Genomic DNA, 27,535 nt, shown 5'->3' on the forward strand with positions numbered 1-27,535 from the left:
GAAGATTAACTTTATTCATCCCAAAATGGGAAAATTCACTCAATGTTTGACTCACACACACACACAGGCCCGAAAATACAAACACACACACACACACACACACTGGGCTTATAGACACGCAAATGTGGAGAGATGGTGGAGGGAATAGTTCACACAAAAAGGCTACACAAATAATTAAAAGTATTTATTTAATTTATATGTCAACAGTGTCAATTTCGTCTGGAATATGTGAAAACTGGTTTTGCACATTACGTTTATTACATTTGTCTAGAGGTAATGTGTTTCTAACTTTGCTCTATTTGTTATTTGAGGGTTTTTTTTTCTACTTTACCTCTTCCACATTTCACTTCAGTGGATCAACACAGTTTATTTATCTTATTTATCTTTTTTAATCACCTTCCCTGTCCAGGACAAACACATTGTGAGAATTACAGCAGATCTGAAAGCTTAAATAATATTATAAAATCTTGTTGGTTTGATCCCATAGAAACGCCAATAATCTGTCGGTGCATTATTTCACACATTTGCAAACTGTAAACTGACACTCACAAACTTTAGCCTCAGAGGTTTAAGGCAGCAGAAGGAGTGTAAATACACACTCCTTGTTAGCCCTGAAGAATCAAGTGCTCATCAAATCCTGGAAATGACCGGTTGCTGTCTAAATACCTGTCGGGTGGGTTAATGATGACTTACATGAATTGTGAGTTATGCTGATGCTTTGTTTCCCGGTCATCATTTGTGCTTGTCATTATTTGTATTGTTTGTTAAGCTCTTGGCTGCAGCATTGTGAAAAACTAATGTGAATTCCTAAAAACCCAATTTCATTCTGCTATAAGTCTCAAGCTCTCAATCATCAAACAGAACTACCACCGGTTTCTTAATCTAGGTTTGTTTGAAGTGCATCGAGAGGTGTAAACAGATCTCCACAGCAGCTCCTGTTTGCAGGGTCCTTTGAATGGCTGATCCACTGAAATCTATTGTGTGTTGAGTAATTCAGGCAGGAAGGGAGGAGTGACTGTGGGAGATACTGTACCAGGAAGTGCAAAGTGCAGACAGGTCCGCCACAGTTTGCATTCAAATGATCAGCCTCATGGGAGAAAGAAAAAAATCCTGTCAAACTTGCTTGGCAACAGCAGGCATGGAGGAGAGACTGAGACAGAAAACCATTCAAGTTTCCTTATTTGACTAATAGGTCATTGCAAGTTTCATTAGACATAATAGCAGTGGAGAGAATGAATAATGTTATTGACAGTAATAATGTGTACCTTCGCCATGAGTTATAAGTTTTATTGGATAGCTTGAGTCATGGTAGCAGTTAAAAAGATGTTTGTGATCAATTACTGTAAGGAAAACAACACACTATAACAAATTAGATTTAATTGCTTTAATATTTCCATTTTATTAATCGCAGCTGAAGGTTTATAGGCCCACACTTATATAGCTTCATTAATGCAATATACAACAATCCTACTGCTGAACTTTATGGTCATTTTAGAGGCTGATATTTGTAGTAGCCGACTGCTGAATTTAATTGTATTTTAATGGGGTGTTTCTATACTTCTTTCTACTACTAAAACAGCTTCACACAAAGACTACACATTATTAATTAATAGAGTTTATTATTATTATTATTATTATTATTATTATTAAAACTAAAGCTAAAACTGTTCTAAATAGATGTACTTAATAAAGAGTCAGTTGAGTTTATTAACTTTTAATCCACTTGTTTGTGTAAAATGTGTTTAAAAATGTGAGTTTAACTTCTATTTTCCACCACATTGCCACATGGTTATTAATTGGTGACCTATATTTGTTGTTTTGTGCTGATGACGGCATCAGGTAACGATATTACCCGTGCAGGTAATTTCGTATTGACTGAATGTTTGTGCTGTTGCAGGCTCAGGTGAGTAAAGTAGGGGTGTGGTCTCATGAGGAAACTGGAAAGAGGCGGAGAAAAGAGCCGAAAACACACAGGTAGGTAGATCACTGAGGCGCTTATAGGCTCACATGTAACACACTATACAGGATATAGATTCGTGTGTTGATCTTCTGCACGAATCTGTCAGATTGGGGATTATTTGGGGCTATTTTAGGAGTCAGAGAGAAGTTGTGATTTGTGGGGGGAAGAGGAAAACAAGCCCCTACGTCGACGTCGCTTGAGGTTTCAAAGCCAACATGGATCACTTGTCTCGGGGCGTGTGTGGTTAAGAAGTAGCTGTTAACCGGAGAGCTGAATTATTTTGATTAACGGTAAGTGTCAGATCTTATATCTGTCTGTGAACGTGTTTGAAGACCCTAATGCTACATGTAATGTCCTTTTACTGTATAACTGAGAGTAAACATGAATGGCAGATGGCCCAACGGACCATACTGTGTCTCTTTTACAAGCTTTGGAATAAACTAAGAAGGCCTACATTTAAATATAGACTACTTTATTACACTTTTAGATACTTGTACTTTAGTTGAGGTTCAGTTTTATGATACTAAACTTTATTTCAAAGGGAAATGTTGCATTTATTTGACATAGTTCTGTACAAATGTAGTTTTAGCTCTCAGATTGAGGTTTTTATGGTCAGTTGATAAATTATGGTGCATTATTATATATTAAACTACTATAAACTATACAATTTATAAAATAGACCTGAAACATGAAAGTGCTGCCGACACATCAATGATAGTAATCCAACAACATAACACATAATAAGATAACACTAAGAGGGGCTGCTGCATAAAGAGTGGGGTTTTTATACATATACAAGTACATATATATATATATATATATATATATATGTACATTTATTGCTACTTTGACTGAGGTAAAAGATCTAAATATGTCTTCTACTGTGCTCATATCTGTACTTGGAAAAAATGCACATCTTGGCCAATTCTTTAAAGAGGCACACCCTTCCCTTCTTATATGAGCGTGATCTATAGTGGTGACCTAAGTCAGGCACGTTTAATGCCGATGCCGCTCTGTTAAAGATGAATGAGCTTCTCAAGTGTGTGGGCTGTGATCTTGATTTGTTCTTGGGCTCAGTCAGAGGAAGCCGGCATCGCCACTGTAAACAAATGCTCTTCGACACAAGTGTGGCCGCACTGGATAAACACCGCTGTTGGCAGTTTGAAGTTGCAGATAAAGCCTTGTAAGATAAAAGTCAGGGCCAGTTTAACCAGTGACTGTTCAACCACATTAAGCCATTAGCTAAATAGTTGGATTCTTGGTCACACATGCCATCAGGCTGAGAGGTTGTTGTTTTTTTTTTCAGTAGCTGTGCAGGTTAAAGATTCATCACTCTGTACACAGAGAGATCACAGAGGTCTCTTTGCCTGTGCCACATGAGTGTGTTCTTTTAAATTTGAATGTGTCCTGCAGAGTCTCACACTCACTTAAGTCAGGTGCAAATTAATTTTGGGAGTTGTCCCTGGGAAATGAATGCAAGCCCAGGCTAGCACCCTACACGACTTGCCTTGTTTTTGCAGCATCAGTGTAAGAATGAGCCGACTCGAAGTCGCAGACGAAGTAGTTAGTGCTAGTTGTTTGTTGTAAATGTTAATTCTTTTCCCAGGGTAGCTGACAGGGGAATGTTCCCTGACTCATACCTGCTGGGCTCGGCGTGCTGATAAGCAGGTGATTTATGGCCGAACAACCTTCTAGTAACATGAACGGAAGATTATATCCAACAAAAGAGGAATTTGCTGCGTTTTAATTTGAGTTTTTAAGCAGTAAGGAAGCTGAGCAAACATAATCATCTTTTGTTATTAAACTCACGGCTCAGGGCACTGTAATTACTTCATTGTCAACCTCAAAGGTCTGTAAGTGTAAATGACGCCCCAATCAGCCTTATAACAGAGTCAGGCTGCTGTCAACACACAGCATGTCTTCAGCAGTTACATAAATACTGTGTGAACAGGATCCTGTCTGACTGGTGCCCCTAAACCACCGACGAGATCATGTTTCCACCTCTCAGTTTGTCAGTGTGCGTCAGGACTCGGTCTGACTCACATCCCAGTGAACAGCACTGATACGAAATATGAAATATTTTGTTCGTTTCCTGTCCCCTTCGTCCCCCCTTTCCTCTTTGCATGCCTCCGCTTCCAGTGCTTCTTCTGTCCCCTTTCAACCACTTCGCTCATGTGATTTCACTCTCATTCGAGCAGCTAACGGCCTGTATGTTGAGGTGTACCTTCACGTTCACATATACTCTGCTGCCACTTGTTGTGTGTTGCCACATACAGTGAATTAGTTTCCAGTATGAGATTCCTTCTCATATGATACTGACAAACAACTCGTTACAAGTTGGCACACAGACAAAAGCTGTGCAATCCCCCTCTGGCATTTTACACCAAGGGCTCTTTGTTAGGTCTCCATGGTAACCTAACAAGGCCCGAGTGGGAGCAAAGTTACGGTTTAACAGGCTCTTTAATGAGATGGGGAAGATTCAGATAGAGCACTGGTTTGTAATTGTGTCTTTGGGTTTTGTCTTTGGTCCCCAGACTGGAAAACATAGTTGAGCACTTAGTTTCTGTCCTTTTAATGACCAAAAAACAAAAGATTTGATTAGATTTAATGTAAGGAATTTAGATGTACAAGGAAAACTGAAAAACAAAAGATAAAAAAAAGTGTCCCTGCAGTGTCTTATAACCTCTGGCTCTGAAGGCAGGTGGGCTGGGTCATGCTGATGGACAAGGATACTCAGTGGCTGTACCAACTCCTGGCCGAGGTCCAGTTGGAGAAGTTCTACCTGCGAGTGAGAGATGGCCTGAACATCACCCGCATCGAGCACTTCTCCTACGTCAAGGAGTCCGACCTGGAGCAGATAGGAATCAGCAAGCCAGGTGAGCCTGATCGCCTCCTTTGATCATCCACACTTGCTAGAAATCAATACATATCTGTCCTCTGAGACAGGGAGGACTTCCTCTTTGGCTCAGTGGCTGAGGTTTTGATTCATCTCAAGACAAAAGATGGTTTAGACTACTTCTGTCTTCTGTTTACACACAGTTGTGTGTTTGTTTTTTCAATGGCCCCCAATCAGCCTTCGGATTTACAGCGCTGATGGATTAATGGTCCATCTGCATAAACTAATGTTTGACTATAACTCTTATCGCAACATCCACTTACTTATTAAATCTAAAGCTTTCAAAAACATCTTATGGAGTTTGTTCAGTATAAAAACTAAAATGTTCATTTTTAAGAGATTCTTTATAAATGTCTTATACATATTAACCCTGCTCATACACTAAAATTAGATAAATGTACTTGTTTTGGTGCACAAGACGTCAAAGTGAGGATATACATATTAGACTTAAAGCTCCTATGTAAATGAGATATTATGTTTCCATTTTGTTATCTTGTTTCTTTGCATGTTGCTCCATATTTGTGTAATATAACAACATTTCAAGGGCTGCAAATAATAAAAAAATAAAATAAAATAATCAACTAATTGCAGCTCTGTTTTGATCTAACAGACATTTAACAGTGAGCACCTCAGAGCAGATCAGTATATTGACACATTAATACACCCCTCAGTCAGGTGGTGGTCTTCTGCACTACAAGTCTGGTAGATTAATTTGGTTAAATACATTTTTTAAGAGCAATCAATGCAGTGTGACGATCTCTTCTCTCACTTCTGCTCTCAGGTTGTTTTTAGACCCAACAACTGTTTAGGTTTTTTGAGATATGCACTCTATTTATATTAGGATTACACCCTTTTTTTGCAAAAGCACTGACGTATTTTTATTCCTTGAAATGAGGACGTGTATAAAAATGTATTCCAAATAAATCCTCATCATATCTTTTGTGGTGACTTGCCACTACCAACACATCAAGCCCCATGCCTTGAGGCAAAGGCCAAAAACATGGAGAGAGTTACGACAGGAGGTGTGTGTAATCCTCAACAGCTAACTTAACACTTGAGATTTCAAATTGTGAAAATTGTCCATCACAATTTTCCAGAGCTGAAAGTGACGTCTATTAAGGTCTTGTTGTCTCTGATCAACAATCCCAAAATTTAAAGATTCACAATTATATGAAATAAGCAGAAACTGAAACTTTTTTTTTTTTTTTAGAAAGAATTTGAGAAACTGGAACCAGAATATTTTCATTAATAACTGACCTAATCAAAACAAAGAATACATTTTCTGTTGATCAACAAATTGATTAATTGACTAATCATCACTTTTATAAAGTTATTTTTGCTCCAATATCCTGCTTGATCAGTGAAATAATAACAGTGTTGTGCTGAAGGATACATTGGAGTAACTGTTGGTTAAAACATGTTAATAAAACAGTAACATTTACTTTAGATTAAACACTAAAACTGAGATTTTGAAATCAGACAGAAATATCATGTGCGGTATAATTACTGTTTTTTTTTTTTTTCTTGCAGCACAAAGAAGATTATGGGACGCTCTGAAACGCTACAAGACAAAATCACGATCATGGCTTCCCAAGGTCTGAATTATGTTCATATCTAATGTGTGTAATCAGGCATTGCAGTAATCAGCGGTTTTAATGAATTAATTGATGCACACAGGGGTTGAGCAGTCGAGGTCCGGACGGTGGGGAGCAGTGGAGCGGAGGCAGCCCGGCTCAGAGTCAGGAGAGCGTCAGTCGGGCTCTGCCATGTCTGATCCAGGACAACGAGCTGCTTCTGGGAGAGAAGCTGGGCTCTGGGTCCTTTGGGGTGGTGAGGAAGGGAGAGTGGCACACACCCACCGGGAGAGTGGTAAGAGACAGTTGTACAAGTGTTTTTTGATAGATGTTGTATGTCCTGAAGTATTTAAACCGCCTTTATATGACCTACATAAACAAACATGACCTTCAGTGGGAAGATTGGCTATTTCTATATAGTTATTCTTAATGCCTGCTGGAGGGTCAGATTCCCTTGAATTCAATGAAACAAAGTGGTGATAACACTACTGCTTTTGTCCACAGGCGCCAGAATCAACATGAAATTAAAGTTTCTTGTAAGGTGTTACTGATATAACATCCTCAAAACAATCAGTATGTACTATAAAATAGATGCTATGTTTAATGCATGCACAGTTTAAAAGGTGTTGGTATGTGCAGGATCAATATAGTGTTGACACAATAGCAAGGCAGTACTTAAAGCTGCTATAATAAATGTTTTTATCTAAACAACAGATCAAATGACAGTGTATGTGAAAGGGGTCACTCATTGTGATCAACCCACAGATACTTATCACACGACTTTGCACGTCTGCTCAGCTCTAAGGAGCATTTTAGTCTCTTTCAGCCAGTTGTTTTGGTTTTATTGCCGACGTCTTCTGTTTTCGTTCACTTTCACTGCGTGCATCACTGTGGTTTCCAGCCGCAGCTGGCAGCTGCTTTCATCAAAAATAACTCTAATAAACCCAGAGTACACTACCTGCTCAGCACCAAACAGCTGACAGACAAATATTTCCCTGTAAGAGTTGGTAGAGACCAAAACCAGAGCTTGTTCCAAGTCAGCACTGATGTAGACTTGCTGTCAGAGGGTTTTATTGTCCCTGCACACAATCTGGTTTTGGACTGGGTTGGGATTTAACCTCTCTCTCTCTCTCTCTCTCTCTCTCTCTCTCTCTCTCTCTCTCTCTCTCTTTTTACTCCTCTCAGTTACCTGTAGCAGTAAAGTCACTAAGGAGCAGCAGGCAGACGGACACACTGACAGACTTCCTGCAAGAGGTGACCATCATGCAGTCATTGGATCACCCCAACATCATCCGACTTTATGGTGTGGTGCTCACACAGCCGCTGAAGATGGTACGACGTGAATTAGGGATAATATGTGTATCTATTCAAACTTAAGATGGAGCTGGAAAACACCAACTGACCCAGTTTTCCTTCCTCTAGGTAACAGAGCTGGCCCCCTTGGGCTCACTGTACGACACCCTGCGGTCACGTCAGTATGAGTACCCTCTGGTCCGCCTCTGGCTCTTTGCTACCCAGATCGCGGCGGGTATGGATTACCTTGAGACCAAGAGATTCATCCACAGGGACCTGGCTGCGAGAAACGTACTGCTGTCATCCAGGGAGATGGTGAAGATCGGAGACTTTGGCCTGATGAGAGGCCTGAGCCAAGAGACAGACCATTACGTCATGTCAGCACACAGAAGGATCCCGTTTGCATGGTGAGGGCTGTTGGAAAAAGTCAAACTTGTGACGAGGAAATAATATTTTAAAGTCTCACTAATTACTCCTCGTGGTCCATCTACCTGGTTCTTCTTCAGGTGTGCTCCGGAAAGTCTTCGCGTCGGCTCCTTCTCCCACTCCTCAGACGTGTGGATGTACGGCGTCACGTTGTGGGAGATGTTCACCTACTGTGAGGAGCCCTGGTTCGGTCTGTCAGGCAGACAGGTACACGCTTGTCAGCTACACGTGAACACTCAAGCTATGCTTTAGGTGTTTGTATCCACACCAAACAGCGTATTTGTCTCCGTGTTTGGAATGTGTCCCTGCCCTGATGGCATTTGCTTTTGTGATATGCTCTGTGACTCACAGTTTGAGTATGTCTAACACTCGCTCTCTCAAATCCAGATTTTGTGGCGTGTGGAACGGGAGGGTGAGCGTCTGGAGAAACCGGCAGATTGCCCGCAAGAAATGTACGCTGTCATGAGGAAGTGCTGGGCCTGCAATCCTGCTGACAGACCCAGCTTCGCCCAGCTCACCATAATGGTGGCAGAGGTGTGGAATATAATGTTTTCAATGTCACTGGTGATTGAATGAAAGGAATTTATCAGAAGAATCTTAATTAAAATGCTGCAAAAATGCATTTCTGTTATCTTCCCTGACTTCTGCAGGCTAAGCCAATGGAGGTGCAAGCTACAAGAGACTTTGCTGAACCCAGAAAACTTGCACTTGTGGCCAACGACCTTGTGACCGTCATAGACCATGGGTGGGTGAGAGAAAAAAGGGTGGGACTAAAGGAGTAAAGGAGAAAACTTTATCCCACACAATGGGCCTTTGTTAAGATAAAACAGGGGGTTTAAACCAGCCTGCACTCAAAAGTGCATTCCAGCCGAGATCTCATTGAGTCCTCGAATGCATTTTGCTTTGTTTGTTTGAACAAGTCTAGCAACTACGACACAGTCTTCTGTGTTTTGTTTACATAAAAGATCTGTGATATTTGTTGATCACTGTTGGTAGTTTTCATCTCTCATTTTATATTTGTAATCTAGACATTAGATTTGGATTAAGCAACACATAATGCACAGTCCAACAGGCCATTCAAATAATTTAAGTCACTGAAAGTCACAGACTGTTAAACATATAAACAATATGTTTGTATTATTAATGTTTGTCAATCACATAATTAGAAACAACTGAAAATCCTACTGTGGTACAGAATCATCTGCAAATGTTTCCATCCCAACCATTTATAGTTCCAATTTATTTTGTCTTTTAGCATGAAGTTCATTCTTGACCTTTTCACAGCAGCCATTTCAACATGAAATAATAGTAGGGTAATCACAGGTGTTATGACACTAATTAAGGCTCAGTACCATTTAGTGTAGCAGAGCCTTTCCAGTGAGCCAACATGCACAATAGCAACACCCTGACTCTGTTTGACCAGAGGGGTATTGCACAAAAGTAGAATAAAGAAATCCAGGATAATTGAGCCTGCTCAACCTTAATTGGTTGCACGTTTGCTGAGCCAGGATGAAAAGGCGCGGCTATGTTAAACCAGGGGTAGATAGTCGGGATAAGTGCGTGAGGTGACTTCTCTTGATCTCTGTTCCACTGCCTCTCTTGCTCCCTCTCTCTGTTGTCCAAGTAATCATCGAGCTGCGGGGTGGAGCGTGCCAAGTGGGCCATTTTAGCCAGGTTGGAGCCTCCGACGACCTGCTGGGGTGGAGGTTGAGGTTGAGGCTGAGGCTGAGGCGTGTTAAGGCAATACCAATGTCATAATTAAAGAAAGAGAGAAAGCCTGGCAGACAATAGCGGCCCGGCTTAATGCTTAAGTAGTCCATAACTGTACAATTAATAAACAGTGCTCCACTGGAACTGTCATAATTAGGCTACAATTAAAGGACTAAATTAGTCACTTTAAGTCCACTAATCAACTGTTGTACACTTTGCTTTAAATGTGGCAAGTAGAGGTGCATGTTACTCAGGAAATGTAGAGTATGATTAAGTGCTAACAATTCATAAAGAACAAACTTGTCTGGCCATAAAAAGACCTGGCAGCAAGTTACAGTAAAAATGTTAAAAAAGTTAAATACAAGAACATTTTGCAGGCTGGTAAGTGACTTTAAAGCAGATAACAGTGAACAAATGAGGTGAATAGATTAGGTGTCTGCTGACATGTTTAATGTCTGTATGATTGTAGCAGTTAAAGAAAAAATCCATAGAACTGGCACAGGGGGCGGCCCACCAAGCCAGGATATGTGCAGCAAATGGTTCCTTTATTGAGGTTTTCTGCATCCCCAACAGAATAAAGGAAGCTCCTACTTGCAAAACATCTCTATGTAACACACACCATCTGTGGTACAGTGAGAGCATGGCTTCCTGCTGTCTGGTGCTGTATTTTTGGACCCAGCAGCCTACATAAATATCTTAGTCAATCACCTGAGAATCTGTATCTCTCAATGAGATAGTCATCTCCAACAGCCAATGGGTCTGACCTGTCCCAGAAGACTCTTTCATGACTAAATGCTCGTCTGAGGATTAGGGCTTCCTCATCCAGTACATCCTCCAAGAAAGGGCAAGCCATTATGAAGAGGGAACAGGTGAATGGGAGTTGGATGGATGGATGGATGGATGGATGGATAGATAGATAGATATTCCTTTATTTGTCCCACAATGGGGAAATTCCAATGTAACAGCAGCAAAATGGATAGAGAGAAGACAGTATAAATAAACAGTAAGAGTAGGGAAATAATATAAAAACACCTATGTACAAGATGTATATACACACACAGCTGTGTATTTATATATATATATACTATATTGCCCTTGAAAACACCTTTGCAACTTCATCAGCTGAAACCTCTGATGGCATTTTGACAAGCAGTCTTCATAAGCATAGCAATATAACACTTGGCCTGAGTAATAATACTACCATTTGAATCAATATAAAAAGACTGTTGCAATTACAAACAGCCAACAGATTGAAATGAAATGAGAAATGACAATATATATGTAATATTTTAATGCAGGATAATTAAAAGGATGCAACATACTTAGAAAGACCATGGACATGCTGTAAAACACATTAATTCCTCACAGGATTGACGGTGGAAATACAGGTGAATCACTAGGATTAATCTTAGCCTGGCTGTTAGCCTGGTCAGGAGCAGGCTAGTTGCAGAGAATAAATCACCATAGTAACTTGGCCGGGTTAACTTTGACCTGCTTTCATGCAACCGACTTGAGGCTAAATTCAGCCAGGATAACCAACATATCCCGGCTTAATCCCTTATCTTGGTTTTGTGCAATACCCCTCTGAATGGAACCGAACCTTTATTAGTATCACCTGTGTTTACCCTACGGTTTCATGTCAAAATGGCCGCTGTGAAAAAGGTCTATTGGAAACAGTATGTGCAAACTAAGCCTCAAGCTTAAAGCTTACTGTCGCTTCTCACAGCAAATGTAGCTGGTTGAGGTGTTATTTACTTTCTCTCCTCTCTAACAGACCGTAAAGATTAATGGAACAAAGAAAGTCTTGTAACACTAATACCTTCTTACCTGTATCATGTTTCAAAGTGACATTTAAAAGAAGAAATAACTCTTCTTCCTCTTACAAATGAAAAGTTTGATTTAATGAGTAATCAAACACATCACTGACTAATTAAATAGATTCAAGGTTTTGCTGTTACAGCCTTACTGTGTCGGGTATAACAGTAGCTAATGGTGGCTAATCTTAGCTAACCAGCAGACTTAACAGAGCCAGTTCACTGCTACCTTTATACTATGTTTTAGCCCAGGATAGGTAGTCTTGTGTTAGTCAATTAGTATCTTATTCTCCTGTGTCTCTCTGTGTAGTCTGGAGCTGTGTGAGTGGAGGGGCCAGAACCAGAGGACGCTGACAGTCGGCTGGTTTCCTGCGAGCCTCACTGTGCCGACCCTCTCTCCTGCTGCTGCTGCTCGCCGCCGCCGCCACCACCACCACCACCACCGACCCTGCTACTAGCTCCAATTACATCTCACCCCCGGTGAAGGGAAGCCTGCATCACTCCGGGCACGGTGACATCAAACCTGAGCGCTGTTGGGGGACACCTGAGAACTTGGAGGAGTCAGTGATATAATTATTAATTCCTCTCTGTCTGTAGCTGTATGATGGTTGAACGCTCTCGCCCTCTCAACAAAAACAAGTGCCCACAATTGTTTGCTGTCAAACTTTGTATGTTAAGCTGAACTGAAAGTATCAACACAAAGCCATGTATTGTAGGCTTGGCCAGTTATCTGCAGGGATAAAAATAGGTATGTGATAAAGTGAAACTTGCACGGCAGTAAAATGACTCTGGAATTATAGTTTACTGACTGAGCTGGATTCCAGGTTATAAAGCAGTCAGGCTGTGTCTCACAATGGCTGCTTTTAAGTTACGTAAACAGAGAGTAACTTGTGGAGAAAGCCAATACTTAAAGCACCTGAAGCTAAAAATACAACTCAAACTGAAGAAACCGGAGATACAAAGTCTAGTGGCTGTTTTCTGTAATATTATATTATTTTAGCGTGGGTGTCTCTTTTATTGCCTTGTAGTCTTGGCATCCTTCCTGCTTTTCTTCTAATTTATTGACCTAACAGAACACAAACCAAAGAAAACAAGTTGTTAGTAGTGATTTTTCCAAATAAAAGTGTGTTTTTATTCTGCCTATATCACGTAGAAACTACAGATAAACTTCCATCTCACTGAGTTTTATTGCAGAATGCTAACCGCAGTGCAGCCCTGAACTTTCACCTGCTGTCGGTCAATATAGCTCGTGTGTGTTTGTGTGTCTAACCTGTTTACTATTCTGACCCGTGCAGCAGCGGCAGCTGGAGGCCGGGCCCTGCCAGGGAGAAGGATGTCTCCAATCTGCAGAAAATGGCAGGTAGGAAGTGAACATAAAACCAGCTGCAGAATGTGCTTTATATCAGGATAATGGTAACATTATTAATATATGACTATAGATCATCTGGGATGTTGAATATTATAAACATCCCATATAATTTTGTAATATATATATACACACTATCTTGTCTTTTCCTGGTCTAAACGCTGCACTACAGTGGAGTTTTTTAACACAATGAAGTGTTCAGTGAAGACTAATGAGTTTATTTTGAACTGAATTCATGTCATCTACTATAAAAAGCATCAGAAATATTGTGATGTTTGGTTTTGTCAAAATTGTTCAGCTCCAGTAATAAACTGTTTAACCTAAAGAAAAATGGGCTGACACCCTTTTTACCTGCTATTGCTCACACTTCTGATGCCGTAACTGCTTCAAATGTATGTTAGGCCCTTAAAATGTTTTACTTACAGCTAAGTAAAGTTGTTTGCCCACACTCTTCACAAATTCTATTTTACCTGCTGATGTGTGTTATATTTCTGTTAGACATGAAGCACTTATTCACCCAGGATGTGACTGTAAATGTGCTCATGTACTCAGTTGACCAGTCTGCCCTCTAGTGGCCTATTAGGCTATATACACTCCATCTGTTCAGTACTAAACAGATACTATGTATTTCCGTCATTCATTACCACTCAACTACTGTAATAGTAACTTTTCTGTGTGCATTAAAAAGGGTCTCTTCCTGTGTCCTCAGGTATGTCCCGGAGCCTTGAGTCAGTTGTGAGCGGACAACGGCCGCGCTCTAACACAGTAGGGATGATCAGAGTGGATCAGCATGGCAGACTCATACCTCCAGGGTTGGTAGTTCACAATGTGATGATGCAGCAGGACCCACGTCGGTTCAGCGAGGCAAGCATCATCCCGCCGCCGCGCCCGCCTCCCCCCAACCTGAAACGCTTGAACATGAAACCCCAGAGGAAGCCTGCTATCTACCCGGTCCCAGGCACCTCGTGGCCTCCACAGGTGCCCCCTTCAGCACAGCCTCAGCCTCCACCTCAACCTCAACCTCCACCCCAGCAGGTCGTCGGAGGCTCCAACCTGGCTAAAATGGCCCACTTGGCACGCTCCACCCCGCAGCTAGATGACTACTCGGACAACAGAGAGAGGGAGCGAGAGAGGGAGCGGAACAGAGATCGAGAGAAGTCACCTCATGTGCTGAACACGAGAGACAGCATCATCTCACAGGTAAGAGACTCATTGTTTTCTTTTTCTGGGTGAATACTTGCTGGATGGAGTCAAATAAAAGGTCTGTCGCTCGCCTCTTCTCAGGTTATGGAGGCCGTGCACGGAGTGACCATCGAAGAGGTCCATATTGCACTTCAACGCAATGACTGGAACCCAGTGCGAGCTGAACAACAACTCAAGGTCAGACCATGAAATGACTCTCAATGTAAATCTACATGTTAATGTTACAAAGCGTCACTTAGAAAAGCAGCTGATGCAAGGGAGTTGTACAGGACATAAAAAGGGCTTAAGGTAAGATTTAAGAATATAAGCAATATAAAAACATAATAGGGCCCCATAGGTACATTTGTGCACAGGTTAACCCGGTTGTGCTTTTTCACATGACATTAAAGCTGCACCAGCATGATGTTACCACAACAATAAATATACGTATGTTTTTTCTTGTAAAAATTCCACCTAGTGCAGTTTAAATCATTTTATAAACACTTCTGAAAAGGCAAACACTGAGTTACATAAAGTTTTCTTTGCTTTATTCTCCATATATCCTCAAGATGTTCATGGATTTTGTGTCCTGATTCTGTGTCTTGTGTCTTTATTTAGTTGGAGCAGCTGTACTTGTTGAGCCTGTGCTCCAAAGAGGACTGTCTGAGGGTCCTCACCAGGAACCAGTGGAACCTGCAGCTGGCCAGCCGCTACCTGATCCGATGGTCGCGGGAAGACCGGTCCGGCCCCGGCGAGAGGGAGCGACCCACAGTCAGCACAGAAAGACGAGTCTGACGTGATTCTCTGGCTGATATTTGAAGGCATTTTTCACATTGACACACTCTGACACTGGAAAGTGATACGGGACCTTGACATGGGAACGGATGTAGAAGAATGAAGATGGTTGAATGTACAAAAGGAAAAGAAGATTTTGAAACATCTAAATTTAGCAAAAAAGGCTAAATGTTTGACTGTTTTTTATTTTACATTTTTAATGATCCACTACATGATGTGTTTTTTGCAAATAGTTTTTGTATCTTAATGAATTTGTATATATTATACTATTAGAAATTATTGTTTATTGAATAAAATTGATCTGGTATTAATGTTGATCTGCCGTGTGATAGTATGAGAAGTGTATTCAGTTGGTTCATTGCAGATTTTACTTCTACTTTCTTTATTTTAATCTAACAGTGTAGCAGACACATACAACAACCCGCTCCTCAGCTCTGCTTGACCATAACACACAATCTCCCACTCTACCGTCTGTCGGCGGCGACGCGGTTGCATTGTGGGTAATGTAGGCACCATGTTTTGACAAGGGAGAAGAATACGTGAATTAAAAAAAGACACTATCCCCGGTTCTTCTGCTTTATCGATTTTGTTGAGTCTGACAATATATTATAAAAATATTATAAAAGCTAGAGGCTCCAGGCTACATTAGCCGCTACTAGCATAACACACCCGAATCTCCGTCGAACTGTTGGCGGCTGTGTTGCATTGTGGGAAATGTAGGCGCCAGTTTTTGATAAGAAAGTAGAACGTGTTGAATAAAAATAATTATATTATTATTTTATTTATTTATTTAATAAACAAAAATACATTTGTGTGTATGTGAATGTGTACATTTGCATTTTAATAAACATATATACACTAAACATTGTAATGCTAATGATAACTAAACTTATGTTGTTAGTATTCAGTACATAACCACAATGATGAGCCTATTTGTGTCTGTTTAATGGTGCTGAGTTGTGTTAGTTGAGTGCTGGTCTTAATCAAGATTATTTTAAGAGAGAGGTCATTCAACCACACCATGAATAAGCATTATTCTGCTTTACGCAACAGCAGCAGCCGCATGCAGAATGTCAGGTTAACTCGTACAACCAGTTAAGCCACTGAATTGTTGATTCCTGTACAGTAAAAAAAACAGGATTACAGATTATGGGACAAGTCAATTCTGATTTCCCAGGAGCATTGAGGCAAGGAGGGGCATGTGCAGACATGTTCCCAGAAATACTGTGATTGTACTTCCTACATGTTCCCAGAAGGTGGAGGAGTTATTCAGTGTGAGAGCAAGGATGTGATGTTTTCTACTATTTTCCTTGCATCAGAAGTAGGGCATGGATATAATCTGTTAACTAAATGCAGGTAGATAAAGGATGCTGATATTAATACTAATAAAGTGCACATTGTACTGAGAAAGTTACCCAGTAACTAAAGTGGAGCAGTGTTTTGTTGGAGCTGGACTTTTTCTTCTTTTGTGCCAGAGAATGAGAGACTGGATTTCCCTCTGAAGCAAAGAGAATTTTTTCCAAGTGAAACCAGATGTTCCACATTTGGACTTTAGGTTTCCGAGGGCCTTCCCAAAACTTTCCGGGACAATCAGAGGAGCAGAATAACACAAGACAACAACACTCTAACAATGTCTTAATATGCCATTTGTTTTTATTTCTGAACTACAGGGTATTTCTTTGATTCTGTAAAAAAAAAATTTAATTCACAATCACAAGATACAAGTGTTACAAACACATACAACAAAATATTTTTTATAGGAAACAAGCTGCAGATATGATTGATATAAAAAAGCTAATTAACGTAAAACCCAATGAAGAAGTTATTGCATAAGATGTACTGAACAACCTTTGGACATTTGCTTTTTCCTTATCAGAGGTTAAAGGTAACATGTACATATATACAGTATATATGTGTGTGTGTGTGTGTGTGTGTGTGTGTGTGTGTGTGTGTGTGTGTGTGTGTTGGTGTGTGTGTATGCACAGATAATAAGACACATTTGGTTACTGACAGTGTAATAGAGAGCTGCAGTCTGGATTAGAGAGCACTAGTGGCAACCAAGCCTCACAGGAGAGGCACACCCATGTTATCTCACAAGAACGATGAAAAAAAAAAAAGGAGAATGATTATTAAATACAGAACAGAGCTGCTTTCAACAGCAATAGGCAGAATTTGCAAATACTAACATGACATTTGTTTTTATTCATTCCAAAGCACAGCGACCAAATGAGCTAAAACTGACTAAATTCCACATGACAAGTTCACATTCTGGCCTCTTTCTGCTAGAGAAAGTTCATCCGTCGCTGGTGAGGTTTTCCAATCACTCTTGAGGTCAGATCAACGTTCACACTAACCTCAACTTCTGCTTTTTATTCCTCCTTTAGTCAGACTTTTCCTACTCTTAAACCGTTTCCTATGTCACTATGTCCTATTACACTGGCACACGTTCAACACAGTGCTATCTGGGAAAATTGGAGGGTGAGGTTTGGCGGCGGCGTCCGTGTCTCCACGGCAACCACCGGACCACAGAGGGGAGCGTTTACACTGTAGCCTGTGCGACAGTTAATACACAGAGGGCTTTGAGGAAGATTGAGGCAGGGGAGAGGTAGGCAGAGAGCACTTTGGTATACTGTCAGCATGTGTCAACTTCGACTTAAAGGCGTTAAACATCATCCCATTTCTTTTGCTAACACAACCACTACACGCATTATAAGCTAAATAATTACAGCCTGTTTACTGCGGCTAATGGACAGGTTTTATATAAAGCATTTGTTAATTCATACAGCGAAGCCAGCAGCTCTATGAGGCTGAACTTGCTCACAGTGACAAAGCATAGCCAAAAGAAAACAAGGCACTGAATACAACCACAATAGTATTGCACTTACACTAGATCTATTTTTTTTCATAAAATTTTAGAGTTTAGAGTGTGATAATAATAATAAACATACGCCATAAATATGAAATGTAGCATGCCAGTGTAGCATAAAGTACAATCACAAACGTGTCGCTATCCACTCAATTGAAAAACACATCAAGGGCATAATAGATTTTCTTTGGCAGGGATTAAATCTTAGCTGGAGGTATGTTGACTCACTTCAAATAGATGAAGTGTCTACAGGCTATATGGACGAGTAAGGAACAATGGCAACATGGCAGCCAGTATAAAAAACAATCCTTGGCAAACATCTGGAATCAATAGTGCATTATCTGATATTGGTCTGTGGGTATAAAACGATGGCACCAAATTGGCTGGAATCAGACGAAGGAATTATTTTTAAAAATTACAAATGGAAAAATAAAATGCGTGTTCAGAGGATGTAAAACTGGAGTAAGTCCTTGTTCTCATTATGTTGTTTTCAAATCCTTTTTTTCCCTCCTGTTATGAAAACACCGTGCTGCGCTGGTTGGCCTCACCGACCTTCTCGAAGAACATGAAATCCTGCAAAGTGACAACAAGGAAGGATATTAATTCAACCCCTGCTCAGACTGACGCAGCATGTATACAAAAAAAAAATGGGTGTTATTCAAAGTGCGACAACTGAGACTGTGGTCTTACAATGAGGAAGCAGGCTCCCATGAGCACAGCTTTCATCTTCACGTCCAAGTCCAGCGGGAACTGGATGCCAAAGTTGTCCGTGTCTGTGAAGACTTCCTTCAACAGGCCGCTCCACTGCTTGCTGATGCGACCAATGGACTTATCACTGTCTTTGCCCTTCAGCTGCAGAACAATAAGAGCAACAACGTCTATAAAAGGCTTTATCAAGTGTAATATACTGTGATATGATGGTGTTAGAGAGGAGATAAAGAGGGAGTGTAGTTCCCTCCGTGGAGAGCTGTAAGCAGTCTGTCAAGATGTTGAAGTGTTTCCAACCAAATTTTATTCTAAAGAAATAGTTTTTAATTTTTGGAAAAAAACTCTTACTTGCTTTCTTGCTTTAGAGGTGCAGTTAAGTTCGGACCAAGTCAGGCTAGCTGTTACCACCTGTTTCTAGTCTTTGTGCTAAGCTAAGCTAATCCAACGGCTGGCTGCAGCTTCATACTTATGAGACAGATATGACAATGGTGTTGACCTTCCTGTGTAACTCTGCAACAAAGCAAAGGAGTGCCTTTCCCAAAATTTCAACCTCTACCTTTAAGGTAGTTATCATGTTTTAAATTACTAATATCTCAGACAACCAAATTTTGATAAGTATAGAGCCTTATACAGTCACATCATAGTTAGCAATAACTCAATAGCTAGCTAGTTACATCTACATTTTTTATTTGCAAACATTTTGCTAACATTAGCTAACTTAAGATGTGACTATGTATATGTCGCTTTTATCTTTTAACAATATTCAAAATGTGGTTGTCTTTTCAACATAGATTAGCCTAGCACATAGCACAAAGCATATCTAAACACAGGAAAGGAGAAAGTTGACTGAAAGCTGCTCAACTGCTATTGGAGCACAGAGCAAAAAGGGGGCGGGACTTAGGAAGGGTCAATTGTTTTAGATAGATAAACTGAATGGATATTCTTGGCTGGCTGAGCCACATGAAATTTACCAAAGGAGTTGAGTTTCACCAACAGACACAACAATCCTTTGACCTCACCTCAAAGTTGACGTCCCCACAGCAGTTGCAGGCGAAGCAGGGCCCCTCCAGCTTCATCATGGTCTCCTTGTTGGCTCCCTGGATGGAAAACCGCGGCAGGAAAGGATGCCAGTCCTGTTTAACGTAGCCTATGGTGGTGCCCGGGGGTGCTTGGACCTCCATCTGTAGTACACGTATATAGTTACATACACAAACTAACGTGACACAAAATTAGAAAGTTATGCCAGAGAGCCTCAAATCTGCCCTCATTCCTTGACACTGACGGATATAAATAACACATCACGGGGTTAGCATGTCAGACGGGACAGCAGGAAAGGGTAAGTGAGCCTCTGACTGCTCCATTGTGGCACCACATAACAAAGGTAATACATCTCACATGGCTCCTGTCTGGCCAGTAAACAGTAAACTGCAGTATGCGAGGGTGCAGCGCATTGGGTTCGGGCCAGTGGGAACGTACTGTAGCCAGATTGCCAAATGCAATCAAACAGAGGAAGAGAGAGAGAGAAATCTCAGAGGTGGAGGGATGGCTGAGTATCGGGGGAGTCTAGGAGATAGTTTTGAGGGACAAAGGGCCATTCATAGTCTTAACAAACCCTGCCTGAGCAAACTGGAGCACAAACACACTGAAACGCCACTCAGCAACTCAACAGTGACACAAGACGAAGGGGGGGAGATACAAAAGCCTCTATATATGAGCTGTGAGGCTGCAGATTTTTATGCTAATAGTTTCTCTCCTCTAAATGAAAGCTGGTTTACAGTTACTTTTAGTGGTATCTAGACATGCAAATAGATTAACATGTATTTGCCCAGATTTTGATATCAAGCTTAACAACAAATAACATCTCTTTGCATAAACAGTGGGCCAGTTACATTGTCAACACGTCAACAGTTTCTATAGAGAATTTTTAGAGCACGAATACGCGGCCTCACCCAATACGATGTCGCTTCGGACCCAAAACGCTGTAGTACATATGCCAGGCCTGTATGTGGCGCTGTGACGCCGCCACACCAATACACTAAAACTGGAAGAGAAGCCATGGAGCATGTGCTGTTTACAAACAAGTAGTAGAAGTCCGCCGGCGGCTGAGGTTAAAGGCTAGAGAGGCGGGGCTAATACGTCATCGCTTCGGAAAAAATCTCTTTTCGCCGTCCAGACGACTCTGGGCAATCCGGCGTTTTCGGATTTGCCCACTTCCTACTAAAGACAACATTTCAAAAGCAGGTCACAAATATGTAGTTTCACTTTAAAGAGGCTCACTTATTTCCTAAAACAGCTGGGCAACATTACTCAAACAGTCAATTGAGTAATGTAAATTGCCCATTTGTTGGGAACTATTTTCAGCTGTGGATTAATACACATTTGTCACTTGATATTATTCTGTTTTTGCTGTCGACTCTTTTTTATGCTTGGGTTTTTTTTCACTGTTTCCTGTTTTATTTCATAAATTTTTCGTTTTTTGTACTCAGTTAACTTTATTTCCAAAAGGAACCCCCCAAAAAAAGATTATCGTTGTTACGCCTCAACCATTAAAGCTAAGCTGTGAATCATCTGCTTTAGCAGGTAAATAGTTCATTCTTTTCCATCAGAAACTCTTCAGGCAATAAATATTGTTAAATACTAACAACATTAATAATGGTTAACTTGACACACTTGGAGCAAACATTATAACGCAAATATTATATAAATACATATAACATTCTGAACTGGAGCGAACGATTTGTTGCTGAATGAACAATGGAATTAGCACAATATTGGTCTTGGTGTGGTAAATCAATATAATATGAGCCTATTAAAACAGATTCATTGACACACACACACACACACACACACACACACACACAGACCTCTTGCAGGCAGCAGGGACACCAGCAGGAAACGCAGCGGAAAGGCCGTATGAGACGGATGACCTCCCTGTCCATGTTGTCCTTGATCTTCATGTCGAAGCTGCGCAGCGATCCACAGCAGTTCCTGGTGCAGCAGTCGTTCTTCTCTTTGGCCTTGTAGATCTTTTGGCCCAGGCTGTTCTTTATCTCGTACTGGTTGTTGGTCTCAAACCCGATGAATGCTGGGCGGGGTTGAAAGGAGACGGGCGGAAAGGGTGGAAATGATGAATAACAAAGTAAATAAGTAAAGAATTCCAATGACAGACGTCATTTTAATATCTATTTTATTTATAATGAGATTCAAAGCTTGAGGGTGCAGCTTTCAAAGTGGCAAGTGTAAATATGAACGAACAAGTAACACCTCCTACCTTCTAGGAGTTCCACTTTTTGGTGGATCAGGATCTGGTCGATCTGAAACCACCAGAGAAAGCAATGTGAGGAGACAGTTAACAGTTTATCACTGCGAAATATACCCATCCTCTTTTTCCTCTTAAAACAAGTGAATAGGCTGCCAAAACAAAGGGGAAAACCCACTTGTTTACAATGCAAATCAACTTCACCCATGAATTTTCATAAATAAAACATTGCCTCCATACTAGTGGACTAGAGTCACTTCTGACGGGCCAGAGTCTTGTTACCTGCAAACTCCATATTTTTTGTCTGATGAGGGTTTATTTTGCTGGACAGTCATGAAAGCAAGTGAAAGTCTTTGTTTAAGCTCCATGTCCTCAAACCTACTGAGCTGCTGGGTGTGATCTTTACAAGTTAAAAGGTTGTGATGACTGATGTCATATTACATTGTTTTAAATGGAAAAAATCTGGACTGTGCACAAACTAAAGCCAGATTACTTATTTATTTATTTTATACTTTCACTCTGTAATGGATTTTATTTCAGCTCTAGAGAAGTACACTAAGTACGTAGTTACTTCTGAAATTTTTTTTCCACTTAAAGAAGCATGAAAGATTATAAAGAACACACCCGCTAACCTTTTAGCACAGTAAATGTCAACCAGTTTAAGGAGTGGTGCACGAATAATCCATCTTACTTTAAGATAAAGTCACTTCTAAGAAGAAATATTAAACCGGTGGAGCAGCTTAAGAAACCAGCTGCCTGGACATGGCTGAGTTATGTCAATGCAGATTGTTTGATTTCTCTGTCCTACCTGTGCGAGGTACTCCAGCCCTGGCGGGACCCCAACAGCAACCGCTGGAGTTCCAACCGGGGCGGGGGAGATCGCTCCTGGGTGGCCGCCGTACTCCGGTCCTGGAACTGGGCCTGGACCCATCGGACCTGGCTGATACATGACGGGATTTGGGGCTGCATTGTAGCCCATGTTGAAGCCCGGTGGAGGGGCTTGACCGGGGTCTCCGTACACCCCTGGAGCAGATGGGTAAGGGGCTACGGAGTGGCCGCCGGGCTGAGTCATGGGGTAAGGTGTCTGGTTGTGAGAGCCTGGGTAACCTGGAAAAAAAGACATCTTGTTCAGGTTTCTTCTTTTACTTGACTTACATTGTTTCTTCACAGAGATAAACTGAAAGCAACAGATAAAAAGGGTAAAAGTAATGAAGAAACATTGATAAAACCCTACATTTTAAACATGAAACATAACAAAAAATGAAAACCAAACACAATACAAGCTTTAAAAAAAAAGCTGCTTCCTGTTTTCAACATCGGAAATGGTGACCAAGTTTTTCAGCCAAGTCTGGGCTTCAACTTCACCTTAACCTTTCAATAAGAATAAGAAATAATGCAGAAACAACCCTCAGGTCATCACCACACTGACTTGGATGGAGGAAGTCATGATCTGTGTGTTTCTGGCCCATAGCAGCTGCTCTGTGCTCTTAAGTGTCTGTGAGTGTGTGTGTGTGTGTTTAACTGTGGATCATCCTGCTTTTCCCTACTGGGACAGCAGAGCCAATAAGCTACTTATTAGCCGAGCCACAGCGCCGACTGAATGCACTAACAAGGGAGCACATAAACAGCTAATAGAGGACTATGTGGTTCAGTAATAGGCCTTGTGGTTTCTCTCTTGTTTCTCATGTTTTAGCAGTAAACACTCTCTGAAGAACCGCGTCTTATCCAAAAAGAGCTCTGTAAACAGTGAAATTACATGATAACAGTATTTATTTGGGCATGAATCCGACACTGCTTATCTGTCCAGAGCAAACTACGCTCACCAGCAAGGGGTTCAACAGCAGTGGTGCTGCTTAAGACGAGCCAGGATGCTTTATAAGGTCTCATAAGAAGAAAGCCATCATTTAAACATGATATGATACATTTATTTTTGCTTGTTTTTCAGGAATCAACCTTGAAAATAAAGATGGATAATCCAAAACTTCCCCCTGGCATGTTTCAGCAAGGATCTGCTCTTCAATATCTAACAACAGAAGCGTCCTCTAAACATGTTTTTTAAAAGCTAATAGAAAGCTTTATGTGCGCAACAATTAGAGAATACTGAGTCACTCACTCACTCACATTCAAACATAGTTTAAAAGAGCCACAAATGATATGTGCATGACGGAGAAAAGAGCGGTAAAAGAGGGTGCGGCAGGGAAGTTCATGAGGTTGTCTGTATTTAATAAAGTGGAACGCTGGCTGTCATGTGTTCGCTTGCTAACAGATGTCTGCCATGTAGTGTCAATACAGACTTTCTGTCAGAGAGGGCAGCTTGGGCATTTCCACAGGTTTCATGCTAATAATAATCCTTCTTCCTCTCTATCTCTCCCGCTGTCTCCCCAGCAAGAGGTATCGACCACATCTCTACTTTCAGATTGTTCAACCAAAAACAAGATTTCTCCCTCTCCCAGAAGAGCCAGCAACAATGGCTCAGATAAAGCTCCTTTCTTATGTATTCTTTGGCTGATACATATATTCCTGAAGAGGAAGCAGATGTGCCTCTTCTGCTTTGAATATAAGTTGAATTAAATGTTTGTTTGTTAATTCAGAAAAAAGGTGGCATTCAAGCAATAAAAAAGAAAATAAAAAGTCACCAAATTGTAAAGATGATGTTAAAAGATCTCATATTCCTGCACTTCTTGTGATTTTTATCCTCATCTGTAATTAATGTAATGCTGAAAATGATTATCATTATTGATTCTGCTTACCAGTCCGATTCTTTGTCAAATCCCTTATTGATTGATCGGTTTTTGGCTTGGAACAAAGTAGGTCTACAGAGGTTTCTGAGCACCAGTGCAACTGTTTTATTATCTCTGAGTTAGTTTGAGTTCCTTCGTGATATTAGTTCCTTTCCTGCATGACTCCAATGACTCCAATGTTGCATGTTTCCAGCAGAGTCATGAGTCCGACAAAATCGTTTTACAATTTTCCAGCTCGGACAAAAACATGCTGTCATTGATGAAATGGATTGATAAGCTCAGTGGCATCCGAACCGGTTCTGGATTCCCATCCCTCAAAACGATTTGTTAATTCGTCGATTGGTCGAGACAGAAAATGAATTGACTACCAATTTGATCATCAATTAAGCCTTCTTTCAAGCAAAATGCCAATTGTTCTCCGGTTCCAGCTTCTCAAATGTGAGAATTTTCTGCTTTTCTTATTATAAAATTATTATAAAACCCAATATGTTTGGGACATCAAATATACTTGATATTATTTACTTTATAAATACAACACACAACACAAATATAACACTTTTCACTATTTTCTGGTTGTTTCTTTCACCACAGATCTTCTCTATCCAGTCAGGTTTTCTAACTGTAACAGGAATGAGATCTAGATTGGTTGAGAGGTTTTTTTGTTCCTCTGGCATTTTTCTAATGACATGAGAACTGTTTCCACCTTCAAAAAAGCGATATACATATATATATATATATATATATATATATATATATATTCGGTTAGCTAAATGTGTCTGTGGTTTCTGTCTGTGGGCAACACAAACATGGTTTCCCCCTGTTGGTGGCTTTTTCACATTCCTCTGTAGGTGTCTGACTTGTTGCTGTATGCACTTAAATGTAAAGTTTATTGAGTTTAGTTGCGATGAAAGGTGCTATATGCCTTGCTTATAACAGAAACATCCTATCATTCGCCACCACGTCACCAGTGTTGAATTAACAAGGACTTGCCTCATAGCTGACCAAGCTGGTTTTAGTTTGCATGGCAGGACAGCCCAACAACATAAGCAAGTAGCAGTTTTAGAGGTCATAGTGGGACTCTTCCTCGGTTGAAGTGGACTGACGAATGTGGATTAAAGTCAGAGGTCCACTGATGCCACTTCTGCCTTTCTAACAAGAGGCTGAAGTCAAAAAGCAGACGTCAGTATGTGTTCTTTGAGGCTTGTTGTGACTCCTCCTCCTTCCACATTCCTTTCGCTTCTTGGAGGAAACACACAACTTTAGACCAGCGTGTTCACATGTGCACACATACATGGCCACACAAGGGTTGCCTTTTACCTCCAAAACTGCTCCTCTCTGTCCAGAGGGAGGAGGACCAACGGAAGTGTTTTCATTTCAATTTTCATACCAGCATTCGTGGAATTTCTTTCTAATTTCATCACCTTGGGGAGGATAGAATTTCTTAAAGAATCTGGGGGCGGGACAATGTTTCGATTCACTACACACCGATGCTCAGTGGAGAGTGTAATGGAAACTTTGAGATGCAAGAGGCTAATCAACTCCCAATGGCAGCAAAATATGACACAATGGAAGGAGCCAATGAGGAAGCAAGAGTTTCAAAAGTTTTGAAAATCTCACATCACAGCTCTTTACCTCCTAATCTCCAGTTTTCTGTCTAAATATAAACTAAAAACATGTAAATGTTTAGAGACTTACCAGGAGCAGACATGGCGAGGAGCTGGCTGAAACTTTTCTGGGCACGGAGCAAAAGGAGGTCTCACTTCCCGGTCCACTCCCTGGGTTTCTATGGGAAACTGGAGGAATGAAAGGGAAAGGAAAAGGGGGGGTGATTAAAAAAAAAAAACAAGAATGGAGGAAAGGAGGGGGACAGAAAGTGAGGATAACAAAAAGAGTCCAACACTGAATGCATCTGGCCTCATTCAGTCACTTTGAATTTGAGTTCTATTATCCTTACAATCATGTGTTTGTCATCTCACTCCAATGGTTTAATAAGTGTGTGTTTACAAGCACCACTGTACAGTCCAGAAGTCCAGTTTGTCCTTTAACAATAACAAAACATGTGATACGGTGGAAGCTAATGGCTTATTTTGTTCTTGATGTTTGAGAGCTGAGCTGCATGACAATAAAAGAGGGAGTGGCATGTTGTAGCACAGGAGGGAGTGGGAGTGGGAGGAAGAGGGGGGGTGATAATTATATTTTCCACTGGACCCCACTCTGCCATGTCCTCTTGCTGCTTTTCGTGCTTCTATTTTGCTATAGCAGCACCAGCAGAAACCCACAAGATCCGGTTTACACAAAGTGGAAGTATATACAAATCTCTCCTGAGTTCATCAGGAGTTCATTATTCTAAAAACACACATTTATAACATTTCACTGCCACCTTATCCAGCCCTCCTCTCTCTGGATGTAACACACACACACACACACACACACACTGATAAAACCCTCTAATCCTTGACACATCAATAAGAAAAAACACATCAATGAAGCGGTAATATCACCTGTTTGGCGGCTGCCTTCTCCTCGGTCCCAACTACAAACGTGTTAGTGAAAGTAAATGAATTCAAACTCGAAGAAATGAAAGTCCGATCCTCGGAGGGTAAAGCGCTTTCTGCAGTCTTCTTCTCCTTTCTAACCTGTTCCTCGACTGCTGCTGCCACTGCGCCCTCCCATCATATAATGCATTCTCCTCCCCTTTCAGACTCATACGACCTTTATTAAGACTGACAGGCATGCATGGTGAGGTAAAATCATGTGATATTGTGATGCATGTGCCGCCATGTCACACACAGCCAAACATAATATTATCATCCAAAGCTATAGGTGATATGTATGTATATTTATTTCTTGTTCTAGTGTCGCTTTGGCTCTCACTGAGGTACATCTTCAAACATGGAAATAGAAACATGTTATCAACAGCAGCAGGAGGAGGGAGGGGCTGCTCA

At 40.9% G+C, this 27,535-nt stretch overlaps 2 protein-coding genes across 3 annotated transcripts; one reads left to right on the forward strand and one right to left on the reverse strand.

Moving 5' to 3' along the window:
- Nucleotides 1-1,943: 1,943 nt before the first annotated feature.
- On the forward strand, nucleotides 1,944-15,333 carry tnk1 (tyrosine kinase, non-receptor, 1). The gene is made up of 15 exons (XM_051429158.1): nucleotides 1,944-1,974; nucleotides 4,658-4,836; nucleotides 6,387-6,451; nucleotides 6,534-6,725; nucleotides 7,616-7,762; nucleotides 7,853-8,130; nucleotides 8,230-8,356; nucleotides 8,537-8,683; nucleotides 8,800-8,894; nucleotides 11,984-12,067; nucleotides 12,108-12,233; nucleotides 12,969-13,033; nucleotides 13,749-14,239; nucleotides 14,324-14,419; nucleotides 14,840-15,333. The coding sequence occupies exons 2-15, from the start codon at nucleotides 4,674-4,676 to the stop codon at nucleotides 15,014-15,016; spliced, it is 2,253 nt and encodes a 750-aa protein (XP_051285118.1). The 5' UTR covers nucleotides 1,944-1,974; nucleotides 4,658-4,673; the 3' UTR covers nucleotides 15,017-15,333.
- Nucleotides 15,334-16,651: 1,318 nt separating this feature from the next.
- LOC127379498 (phospholipid scramblase 2) lies at nucleotides 16,652-27,259 on the reverse strand. 2 transcript variants are annotated; one of them, XM_051429149.1, is made up of 8 exons: nucleotides 27,092-27,259; nucleotides 26,286-26,383; nucleotides 22,658-22,956; nucleotides 21,862-21,904; nucleotides 21,455-21,675; nucleotides 19,610-19,771; nucleotides 18,573-18,734; nucleotides 16,652-18,455 (listed from the first exon to the last, which is right to left on the reverse strand). In XM_051429149.1, the coding sequence occupies exons 2-8, from the start codon at nucleotides 26,296-26,298 to the stop codon at nucleotides 18,396-18,398; spliced, it is 960 nt and encodes a 319-aa protein (XP_051285109.1). In that variant the 5' UTR covers nucleotides 26,299-26,383; nucleotides 27,092-27,259; the 3' UTR covers nucleotides 16,652-18,395. The 2 variants fall into 2 exon arrangements, with proteins under 2 accessions (XP_051285109.1, XP_051285107.1); XM_051429147.1 differs by lacking the exons at nucleotides 26,286-26,383; nucleotides 27,092-27,259 and having other exon boundaries at nucleotides 22,658-22,972.
- Nucleotides 27,260-27,535: the final 276 nt, after the last annotated feature.

The sequence above is a fragment of the Dicentrarchus labrax genome, unplaced genomic scaffold, assembly GCF_905237075.1.
Source record: "Dicentrarchus labrax unplaced genomic scaffold, dlabrax2021, whole genome shotgun sequence".
Lineage (NCBI taxonomy): Eukaryota > Metazoa > Chordata > Actinopteri > Moronidae > Dicentrarchus > Dicentrarchus labrax.